This window comes from Arvicanthis niloticus, chromosome 16 (genome assembly GCF_011762505.2).
Source record: "Arvicanthis niloticus isolate mArvNil1 chromosome 16, mArvNil1.pat.X, whole genome shotgun sequence".
Taxonomy (NCBI): Eukaryota; Metazoa; Chordata; class Mammalia; order Rodentia; family Muridae; genus Arvicanthis; species Arvicanthis niloticus.
In genome coordinates, this window is record NC_047673.1 from 19,462,655 (window position 1) to 19,474,811 (window position 12,157).

General features: G+C 39.9%; 1 protein-coding gene across 4 annotated transcripts in view; it reads left to right on the forward strand.

Annotated features, from left to right (window-relative positions):
• LOC117721596 (uncharacterized) overlaps positions 1 to 12,157 on the forward strand; it is a 145,223-nt gene that overhangs the window by 2,736 nt on the left and 130,330 nt on the right. For all 4 annotated transcript variants that reach the window (XR_013104353.1, XR_013104352.1, XR_013104351.1 and 1 more), the window contains exons 4-9: positions 2,620 to 2,726; positions 4,307 to 4,444; positions 7,072 to 7,133; positions 7,535 to 7,570; positions 9,442 to 9,478; positions 11,742 to 11,814. Coding sequence is in view for 1 of the 4 variants with exons in the window: in XM_076913975.1 (XP_076770090.1) it covers positions 2,620 to 2,726; positions 4,307 to 4,444; positions 7,072 to 7,133; positions 7,535 to 7,570; positions 9,442 to 9,478; positions 11,742 to 11,814 (453 nt within the window). In the remaining 3 variants the exon portion in view is untranslated. The remainder of the gene's footprint in view (positions 1 to 2,619; positions 2,727 to 4,306; positions 4,445 to 7,071; positions 7,134 to 7,534; positions 7,571 to 9,441; positions 9,479 to 11,741; positions 11,815 to 12,157) is intronic.

The window sequence follows — 12,157 nt, forward strand, 5'->3', positions numbered from 1 at the left end:
AGTCGAGAAATCACTGGATTTGATAATGGTACAATTTCCTCATATAATATCTCTCTCTCTCTCTCTCTCTCTCTCTCTCTCTCCCTCCCTCCCTCCCTCCCTCCCTCCCCATGTCCCTTGACTCTTGTGAAGCAACCTCAGTCCACAGCAAAATTTACTTTGGAAATGGCTTTAGGTTAAAACTCAAAGATAACAAAAATATTTACGTAAAATGAAAATCGCGATGTCTTTGGCAAGTTACTGCCAAGTGACCCACAGCTGAAGAAGAGGAGGTGTGGACTGAAGACGGCTTTAGGTTAAAACTCAAAGACAACAAGGGTGCTTATGTAAAATGAAAAAAAATTAGGGACTCGAGACAATAAAGCAAGAGGAATGTAAAAAAAATCAGTAAACGTGGGCTGATGCAGCGGCTCTTCATGTCGAAGGTGATAATTTGCGGTTGTTTGAACGAGAAAGCTACCTGACTGTCAGCGTATCTAGGGATCAGTTGCAGGAGGACTCTGGACCTGTAAGACTGGTAGTGACTACGTGCTAATTATGTGGGAAAATAGAGGGAAGATGGAGCTGTTCACTGGTATATTTTTCTGGAAGAGATATCCATTTAGGTAAAACAAAACAAACCAAAACGTAACAAACAACAATGAAAACACGCTCTGCTGTCAAATCTACAATTGCTTGTTACCGGGATGAGTGGGGTGGGGGTGGGGTGGGGCTGTCAAATATTTGTTTATATGTCGCTTTTTTAATATATTGAAATTATGTTACATTCCGAGTTGCATGGTCCCTGTTTTTAGCCACTGGGTACCTCTTTATCAGTCAAATAGCCGAGGGATGAAGAGACTCTCTTCCATGCCCATATAGAAGAGAGTGCAGTTCTGTTTGTGTGGGTTCTGGCTCTCAGCTGCAGTTGTGCACAGTTTGATTCAGGACATCTAATAAGTAATAGGCATGCATCTCAAAATATTTCCTTGAGATTCTGAAACAACTTCTGTTTTAAAAAGGAGAGCCCAAACAGATAACTGGAATTAAGGGTATTCCTGGGATTAAAATCCTGACATCTCTAAAGGAGCTAGAATTTGATTAGGTACTACTTCCTGCTAGGGTAGTGCTACTTTCTTTCTAATAATGCTAGCCTAACTTTCCTTTTACTTTTGTGATGAGAAGTTTAATTTTTTTTTTTTTTTTTTTTTTTTTTTGGCTTTGATAAAATAATCCAGACCAAAAAGCAACTTCACGGAGAAAGGGCTTTACTTTAGTTGACAATTCTAGGTTTATCATTTTTGGAAAAGTAACCACAGATGACGCTTGGGTCATAGGTTGGTGTCATAACATTTGTACTCAAAGCAGAGAGAAATTGGTGCATTTATGACCACTTGCTTCATTGTGCAAAGATCGCAGTTTTTACTCTTAAACAGTTCAGGTGCCTGCCTAGGGAATGGTGCCACCCACAGCAGGCTGAGCCCTTTCACATTAATTTTGTTTTGTTTGTTTTGTTTTTCAAGACAGGGTTTCTCTGTATAGCCCTAGTTGTCCTGGAACTCACTCTGTAGACCAGGTTGGCCTCAAACTCAGAAATCTGCCTGCCTCTGCCTCCCAAGTGCTGGGAGCAAAGGTGTGCGCCACCACTGCCCAGTTCTTTTCACGTTAATTAAGACAGTCCGCCATAGACATGCGCACAGGCCAGCCCAATGTAGACACTCCCTCATTGAGACTCTCTTCCTGGGTGATTCCAGGCTGTGTCAAGTTGATAATCAAAGCTAACTCTCACAATCAATAGTGACTACTAGCTTACAGACTAAACTACCTTTCTTCTATCAATAATTGTTCTCTACTCTTAGAAGGTCTTCAAAGATTTCATAAGTAGAGATTTTTTTTAAAAAAAGGTTTCACGTCAGTACGTTCTTCAAGTTAACAGATGCTCAAATGTCAAATACAGGCAGAATTTTCTCTGTTAGAACATAAGAAAACATGCATCTTCTTGTAGCTTGAATGGCTATCTGTTTGGTCACCAATCTCAGTGCAGATGTTCAGCTGATAAAGCCTGGCAGTTGTAAACACACACACACACACACACACACTACAAAGTCAATTGAAATCTTTAACTTCAGCCTCTGTGTGACTGGTATTAATCATTTTGTGAATGCTGAGAACCCTGAACACAAGGGGAGTATAAATTATCAAAGGCAGGGAGAACTAAGTATGATGAGTCTTTTAATTACATTTTGGAAGGATAACATTCCTAAAACACACTTGACTTATATGTACCTACTGGGAAACACACCTCAGCAGCAATGGAAACACAGGGGACGTGCACTCAAGGTGGCCCTGGCTCCACTCGCTCAGTTTCCTCCATGACTTGAACCTACTGTTAAGCTTCAGGAGGCTTCTGCACAAACTTTAACTTCACATTGCTCCCAAAGAATTAAGCCCCACCTCCCTTGAACCTTGCACTGTTGGGTGCCCATGCAGAAGGCGGCCATGTTGTTTGAGGCCCAAGTGCACTTATCCGCCGTGATTTTACAGTTTTCTTAATGTTCATATTTGTACCGCCCATTGTAAGATCTTTTTGGGTCAGCTGTTAACTTTTTAAACCTTAAGTTGGTCTTGTCGTTTTTGCAGGACGGCTTCACACCGCTGCTGCTGGCACTCAGAGAAAAGAGGGTGGAGGTGGCCGAGTTTTTGGTGAAAATGGGAGCAGATATACACGTTGTAGACGAGCTGCAAAGGTAAAGCCATTGGAACTCAAGAGAAACGAAACCTTAGTGGGATTCTGGACTGGCAACAGTCACTCAACTCAGACATGGCTGGTTGGGCGGTAGAGGAGGAGTAACTTACAAGGATACAGTGAAAGCATACACATAGTGTTAATTTAGTCTGTTAGGGAAGCAAGTAACTGTTTGAAGTGAGCAATGCGAATAACAATAACAGCGCTCGCGCGCTCACGCACACACAATGTATGTATGGTCACATTGCCTCAGCACCGACTGAGGAGTTTGTGAGCTAAATGGGTTTCATTTGTTTTTAAAACGTGTAAACTTTTAGTACGGTTTGTTCGATTCACAATAAAACTGTTTGACCCCCTTACGGTATTTCCCTTGTTTCATTTTTAAGATTTTTTTTTTTTACTTATTTATTTTATTTAAAATATTTTTTTAGTAACTCTTTGAGAATTTCATGTGATCTATTTTGATCATGCTCACCCTGGCTGTTCCCCTTAACTCCTGTCTGTTTTTCCCTCATCTTTTTAATCTGTGTCCTCTCTTTTTATTTTTAAATGAACAACACCTGCATTCTAGTTTGTGCTGTAAGTTTCTGCGTTAATCACCATTCACTATGAAAGAAAACCTCTCTAAAGAGATTGCAGGGATTTTAGAGTAGCCACACATTTCCTTCTTGTATACTTGGAGACACTATGTTCCAGGATCAGAAAATTATAATATGAGGGATGACTCTTTAAATTGCTTTTCTTTGTAGAATATTGATATCAGTTTATCCTTAAGTGACTATTATTTATTATCACTAAATGTTCATTTTTCCCTTCACCCTCTCCAATTTATTTTAATTCATTTATATTTGCTTGGCAGTGGACTGGAGATAAGATAGTGTTAATTGGATAAACTTTAATGAAGATAAGTCATAAGCAAATGATAAGAGAGCAGGCTTTAGATTCATTCAAGAGTAGATTTAGTTCTCAGTCTTCCCAGTAGCTAGGCACATCATCTTCAGAAGGATGCCCACAGCAAAATATACCCCCTGATTTGAAAAAGAGGATAAATTTCTTTTTAAGTGGTTATAAGATTCTTTACATGGCATTTATATAAGTATATACTACACAGTTATCAACATTATTAACTGAAAGCACTACCAATTTTATTATTATTTTCATAGTACCACTGCTCAAATCATTCACTGAATTATTTCAAAGCATCCATTGAATCATTTAATCTTCAGCGTATTAAGATATGTATATATAATATGTATATAACAGGTTAGTGTAATGTGAATTCTTCTTCAACTACTTCAGATGCATGGTGTAAGCATAGCTATTTTCTTTCAAAGGTCATGAAGTCAGGGGTTCTACTTCAAAGTAAACAATGGGCAAAAAGATTTTCTGTATGTGTTCTTCTTTATCTTGGGATATAGCCTTACAAAGAGGAACAACTGTGGTCCCATGATGCTATGTCTGGTTAGAAAATGGTCAATTCTACACAGCCAAACAAGACATTAAGTTGGCTGAACACATCTATGTAGAGTTACCTAATTTCAGTCATTTTATAAGAGTGAATCTATGTATCTGCTGTTTTAGAAACGCCTTGATATACGCTATAAGATGTGGATCCAAAGATCTGGCTATATTACTCCTTGAGAACGGTATTGATTTCTCCTACAAGGATGTCTTTGGATGGACAGCACTACGCTATGCTATTGAAGGCCACTGTACTTTGTAAGTATTTCCATGAACATATTAAGTAAAATTATCTTGAAGTTCAAAAACAAACACAGTTATTACATCATCCCGTTGAGGCGACGTTGTACTGTGCAGGCAGTTTCAGAATGGCAGTGACTTAGTCCACTCAGTCAGTCAGGAATGTTAGAAACATAGCTAGGGACCGCACTGGGAATGGAATACTTAAGCTCAGCTTGTTTTGGTGAATACTGAGCATTGGACCCGGTGCCTGGTGTGTTTCTGGCGAGTCTCCCATCATTTTACTAAAATCTCCAGCTAAGAGATCTAAAGACCTATTTAACCTTAGTGACCTCAGCATTTTTCCATGTTATCCCTAAGTATAACCCCTAGAAACGGGGTCTAAATAGCATCTACCTGCATTTCTGATCTTTTCAATAAGGCGAGTGCCCAGTCAGGTTTTGAAATGTTCATTTTATCACACAGTCCCACTTTCCTGTGGGAGCTGTCTTCTGTATCTTACTCCTTGATTCTCCAGCAGCTGAAGGGGATTTTTAGATCCCAGGAAGCCAATTCTCTTTAGAAAAGTCAGACGGAGCAGAATGATAGCCCGTCATTCTTTATGTCTGTTGGTTCCATCACTATTAAAACATGCCCCGAAATTGGGTACCAGTTAATGTTAGCTAGCATGATGTCCACACTAAGCTAGACCTCTAAGTCCTTACTATAATATACACTCAGCCCCGAAAGTTACAATATCTTAAAGCTCACATGGACTTATTTTTTGTAAAATCCAGCTGTTATTTTAAAGCAACACATTATCTTTTGGCGATTGAACTTCCTGGCTTCTGCCACAAACTTAGCAATCTGGTCCCTCCCAGCCATTCAGAATCTTATATAGAACTCACATATTAGCTTAGACTTTTGTGGTCAATTCACATTGAGAGATTTGTGTGTCTTTTCTTTTCTTTTTTCTTTTCTTTCTTTCTTTCTTTTCAATTTTTCCTGACAGCTATAAACTGTATAAAAGTGCAAATCGTGTTACAGAAAACCCACGAAGTTCCTCTGTTGATTAATACTAGGTCTGTGCCACAGGCTGATCGTACCCTTTGTGTATCTTTTCCTAGATGCTGGGATGTACCATATTAACCTGTGCAGGGCTGCTGTTGACTTTTCCATGGATAGGCTCTCTCTCTCTCTCTCTCTCTCTCTCTCTCTCTCTCTCTCTCCCTCTCTCTCTCCCTCAGTCTGTAGTAGTAAAATTTTCTCTCTCTCTGTTTCTGTCTCTTTCTGTCTCTCTGTCTATAGTAGTAAAAATTTCCCAAGTTATTTCAGTTCTGGTCTCAGGTTTATGGAGACTTTTTACTTCTTCCCCACAAAGAAGCATGCTAAGCACGTCTCTGGATTCAAAGAACTGTAGGACATAAGGGAGCAAAATCACATCAGGTAGCTGGGTGTGGTGGTGCACACCTTTAGTCGCAGCACTTGGGAGGTAGAGGCAGTCGGATCTCTGTGAGTTTGAGGCCAGCCTGGTCTACAAAGAAAGTTCTAGGCTAGCCAAGGCTGTTTCACAGAGAAACTCTGTCTCAAAAAACTAATGAACCAAAACAAAACAAAAACAGAAAAGAAAATAGAGTCATTTGGAGACAAGTATGATGATTTAAAATAGGCAGGGGAGGACAGAGATGAGAGCAAAGCCAGGTGTCGGATGAATTTCGCTCTGCCCTCAGTGCGACTGATTATTTTAGTAATAGTGAACAGTCATTAATGAAGCAGGTAATATATTGATAAAGCACTTAGCTTCAAACGGTTAAACAATGAGTTTTCTCTGAATTATAAGCCACAAAACAGAATAGCTCATAACCAAAAAGCAAGGACTTAACAACATTTTTTAAACAGCTGTAATATTTGAATTTTAGACAGTGCAAAGAAATACGCATTAGCCTTTATTTGGGGTTGAAAAAGAACTCAGCACCAGGAAATACTTGTTGGCTTTGGCATCTCCTTGCACATGTCTTAATACTGTCGTATAAAATCTTAAAAGAAACGTACAGAATGCAAGCAGTGAAATCCTTATTTATTTATTTATGAACAACAATATCTATGGGAAAGAGCTTGCACAATAGCTCTTAGTTTCGGAGGAAGGATATCCTCTGACGTCAGGGAACATCACTGCTTGTCAAGCAAATCTCGTCTATCCCCTAAGCTTTATTTCTCTCATTTCACACCCCCTTTGCTTTAGTCTTTTTTCATCTCTCATTATAGGCTTCATTAGAAGACTCAGAGCTCATAAATTTCAAACATGAGGTAAAAACTTCTAGTGGCTCCTCTACTATTTCCAGTGATAGTCTTTATTGAGAGACAGGGTCTCATGTGCCATGTGGCCTTGAGTTCACTGTGTGTATAGGGATGACCTTGGGCCTGCTGGTCTTTCTGGCCCCACCTCCCAAACGCTGTGATTACAGGCGTGTGTCACTGCTGTGCCTAGCTATATGTGACGTTAGAGACAGAACCAAGGCTTGCTTTGTGCTAGACAAACACTCTGCTAATGGAGCTACACCCCCACCCCCAGCCCCTGTAGTATCTTAAGGACTAAATGTACTAAAATTTTTTTTTTTAAATCAGTATTAAAGTCGTAATTGTGTTTATTATCTTTCACATGACAGTAGACAGACACTTCTGGATTTTGAAGAAAATCTGTATATTAATAAAAAAGGCAACGGGCCAGGTAAGACTTATAATGAGCTGCTCTTTGCAGACCTAACATACACAAAAATGTCAAACTAAGAAAGTTTTCACTCAAAAAGACTGAAAATTACCTTCATATTTTCTTGAGTTCTTTCTGAATAGTCTACAGGTCAGAATGACCTCAGACACAAATTAAATGAACTTGACAATAGGATGTGTGATCTTTAAAAAAAAAAATCATGTGGAGAGTCACTGAGGAAGACCTTTAATATTGACATCTGGACTTCACATGCATGCGCACATGTGCACATGGATAACCCTACCCCCATGAACACGTGCATACAGAGAGACAGAGGCAGAGACACAGAGGGACAGAGACATACCCACAGAACAGAAAGAGGAGAGAGAAAACAAAACCAGTCAAAACTTTTGTTTTTATAGAAGTAGAAGTTGAACCCAAGACCTCCTGCATTTTGGGTAAGTGCTGCATAATTCTCTTTATCTCCAGCTTTTTATTCCTATTGTTTTTGCTTACCACTAGAAGCTATAAAAAGTATTCTACATGTGAAAAGCCATATATATATATAAATATATATTTATTTATTTTAAAAATTAAACCAATATATTGTTGTGTTTGTGAGAACATGTTGTGGACATGCACATGCAGTTTAAAGGACTACTTTGTGATGTTAGTTCTCTCCTTCCCTTACATGGGTTCTGTTGACCTGAGTGGCCAGGCCTGCATGCTAAGTGACATTGCCTCATGGGCCATCTCACTGCCCTCCAAAAGCTTTTATAAAAGTGACTTTATTTATGTGCATGAGCATTTTGCCTGTATGTACATGCACCATGTGTGAAGTGCTGGTGAAGGCCAGAAGAGGGCGTCAGATCTCCTGGAATGGAGTTACAGACAGTTGAGAGCACCCATGTGAATGTTGGGACTTGATCCTCTGCAAAAGCTGTGAGTGCTTTTAACCACTAAAGCCATCTCCCCCATCTCCCCATGCCCCAAGCTCTGTCCTTATAGCAGTCTGCTCCCTAATAAGAGAGTTTGAGAGAAATGATGTCATGCTTGTACTGGTGGCAGTGATTGGACCATCATGTTCTATTCATGTCTAGTAGGCTCTTAACAACTTCACGAAGCTGTACTTTTAAAAAGAGCATGTCTTCCCAGGTTACATACGGCTGCCCCGGCTCCTTTAAGTGTTTCTGTGTTAGGTGCAGTTCAGAATAGATAAATTCTCAAGGAAGTGCTCTAATAATTTTTCCACTGGAGAAAGAATGTTAGATGGATTTGAACTTTTTTCCACAGATAAGAAGAACAAGAAAGCCTTTACTGAGAAAGCCTATTGGTTAGTGTCTTAGTTAGGGTTTTGCTGTTGTAAATGGGCACTATGAACAAGGCAAGCCTTATAAAATACAACATTTAAATTGGGGCTGGCTTACAGGTTCAGAGGTTCAGTCCATTATCATCAGGGCAGGAACATAGCAACATTCAGGCAGGCATGGTGCAGGAGGAGCTGAGAGTTCTACATCTTCTACATAAATTTACAGAATTTAGTTCTACATCTAAAGGCTGCCGGCAGAATACTGACGTCCAGGCAGCTAGGATGAGGATCTTTAAGTCCACACCCACAGTGACACACCTACTCCAATAGGGCCACACCCTCTAATGTGCCACTCCCTGGGCTGAGCATATACAAACCGTCACAGCTAGTACAAGCATCTCACTGCTGACTCTTGAGGCTCTTGATTAGCTCCTGGGAAGTGTTTGCAAGGCCCTTCTTCTTGGTCTGCTTTTGTGTTTTGAATCCTTTCCCCTACAGGGTGCAGTGTCTACAGGTAAGTGTCTTTGGGATAGTATATGCATCCTAACCTGGAAAACTGATTACTTGAAGAACCGCTCTTCTGTTATAGCACACTCATTCTCTTATTGGATCTGATGAAGAGTGTTCAGAGTGGCATAGCCGTAGACTATATCCCCTTAATTCCCTATGCTGTTAGTCCGGATATGTCAGGTGGTTTTCTTGATGTCCTTATTTTAGAATATGACACCATTTTAAGTTAGTCTGATACTAGTCCACTGGGATTATGGTCACCGCACACACAACAGTTACGTTTCATAAACATCGTAAGTTTTTTTTTTCTCCTTGTGTCCCACTAATACAAGCAAGAGAAGGAATCTTAATGCATTCATTGCTCCACCAGCAGTATAAGCCATATCTACTGTGGGGGATTCCCACGTGCGTTTCCCAATGAACATCCTTCCAGGAGAGCTCCTGATTTTGAATATTTGATACTTTTCTTTCATTTGTTTAAAATGCATTTTTTTTTATGTCTTTCTTTAGCAGAACAAATAGATGCTGGAAATGATTCACTAGCCAAGTAAGTCTTACATGCTGATAAAATCTGTTTGTCATCTAAGTATTGAGTGGACAGAGGAGAAAGACGCATCTGGTCAGCGTTCCTCTGTGGGAGGCACCACGTTTTACAGTTCAAATACTGTTGCTATCATTACTGTTCCTTTCTCACCAACTAGGCAGCTGCAACCGAGAGCCGCCCATTTATACTTTGACTGCCATCTTGCTGGCTCCCCCATTTATTCTCTCGATTATCCACAGGTTGATGAGGACCCGTGTAGCCCCCGAGAGCTAGATAAGGTCTATGTCAGATCAACCTCGGAAGCCGAATTTATAGATGAGCTCCTTTGGGATTTTCTTGGGAAGTGCAGCTATACCACACACATTTATCCGAGAATTTTGATGATTGCAATGTTAGTCAGTAAACGTGTCTTGAGTACCAACAGTTGTCTGTGTCCCTTACGTATGTGGACTTAGGGCCACAGGAACAACTTCAAGAGAGGATTTTCTTTTCTGGAAATGAAGCATATTTGTGTGCGGAGCATATGATCTCTATTGTATTTAATACCTTTGAAGAGGATATTTGGAAATTTTTTTTTGATGACTAATTTTTCGTTTTGTTTTTCCTTTAAGTTTCTATGCACACTTGGGCAAATGACACTTTATTTTATCTACTCTTGGCTTTATTTATTTATTTTTTTGGTGATAATAATTTTTTTTCTCTGTAAATCAGCTTTTCTGGTTCCCCTCTTGTTTGTCCTGTTTGTAAAACTGCTGCCAGCTAAATATTCTGTTTTCCTGCAGAAAAGATTAAAAAGCACTAAGAATTTTTAGAATTTGAAGGAATCAAAGAACTAATCAAAATATACCCTTGTGCTTCATCCAGATGGAGAACTGAAAACTCAAAAGATGTTAATGTGAATTCTCTGGATGGACAAAAAAATGGCACAGATGACATTAGACTCATGGGCCTTAGTATTCAGGCCAATTGTCGTTTTTATGCTTGATTCCGTAGATGGATATTTTAATAAAGTAACTGGGAAGAGAGCCCAGTAATTGCACTGACACAGGATAAGAATAAAATTAAGATAGCGGAAGACAAGAATGGCGTTAACAGAGGGTAGGACTGGGAGGGGATGGGGGCTGCGATCAGGATGTAAAGTGGATGATGATGATGATGGTGGTGATGATGATGATGGTGATAGAAGGCTGTTAACAAACAGACGGCATGGATAAAAAGAAGGAGACTGGTTTCAATAGAAAAGAGGTCTTAGAGAAAAGACTGGAATGCAGGCAGGCATATTTAACAAATTTAGTAAGAAGAAGACAGGGATTAAGGACCCAAGATACTGAACGTTTATATGCAGGCCCATTAAAACGTGCCTGCACATAAACGTGAAACACCCATGGCAGTTTCGATAAAGGTGCTGCTTGTTTGTTTGCTTGCAGGGACGGAAAGACACCAGCATTTCTGTTGAATGTCCGTAGGGTCATTTGAGCCATTGGGGTCAGTCTCTGTAGCAGCTAAACTTAGATAACTATTTACATCACCTCAACTTACAAGATGCCTTAAAGCCCACCAAGCACCAGGGTTTTAGAAATTGAGGAACAAGGTGTACCTGTGGCTGAGGCGGGTTTCTCCCTCCAGCTTTGCTGAACCTGGATGGTGGGCAGGACCATTTTAGGATCTCCTGGCACTGAAGTCACCAAGGCTCTGTTGGGCAGTCAGTAAAATGGCTGTGTGGATAGTTGAAGCTCTGCTTATCTTGATATTTTGAACACATCTTTACTTAGGATTTTCCTGGGCTGGAGATCTTAATTTTGGATATTGTCCTTGAGTCCTGTGGAAGTAGAAGTGGAAGTCACCGGAAAGAAGTAGTTCTAGAGGACCCGGAGGAAGAGCGCCAATAACAGGAGACTGGTTTTGCAGAAGTCTTTCCCCTCGAGTGTCTGGGCACTTTTGAAAGTTCTTAAGTGTTTGATTGTTTATGTAAACATGAAAAATGCAAGACGACTGGAAAATAATTGCAATTTAAAAATTTAAAGTATCCAGTCTTTTGGGGGAAGAACATTCTGCTTATCCACACATAGAATTAATGTTTAGTTTGACTTTTGTACAGATTTAAAAACGCTTCAGGAGACTGTCCTTGATGTTTTGAGTTGAGAGCCATTGTTCAGTTGAGGTCAAGTCATATTTACTCTGATCAAGAAGCGTCGTTTCATATGCAAGCAGCTGAACTAGTACAGAATTATGCTCACCTGTCCTTACTTCATACTTTGCTCTGCAGGATCTCCAGCTGTCCTAGCCCCGAGACTCCCATGCTCGCAACGAAGGGAGACGAGAACAGTTGTGATACCAGGGTAAATTGCTCCTCTGCGGAGTTAACCTTTCTTGGCCTAAGTTTGTTTTTGGTTTATTGTGAGTGTTCACTAGTGGTGTGGCTGCCATGCCAGTACATGGAAAGTTAGTTGGCAGAAACAGGATTACGAGCAGGCTGAAAACACTTGTCAAATTGGTAAGTAATCAGAAGGACTGGTAACTACTTTGCAGTCTAATGGTATAAAACTACAGAGCCCAAGAGAAATTGCATTAGAATAATAATAATAGAAGAAATTTGAAATTTGGTCAGTGATTATTTGGATAAATGTAATTTGCTGTGATTTTAAAAGTCGTATTAACATGATTTTTATAATATCCAAATAA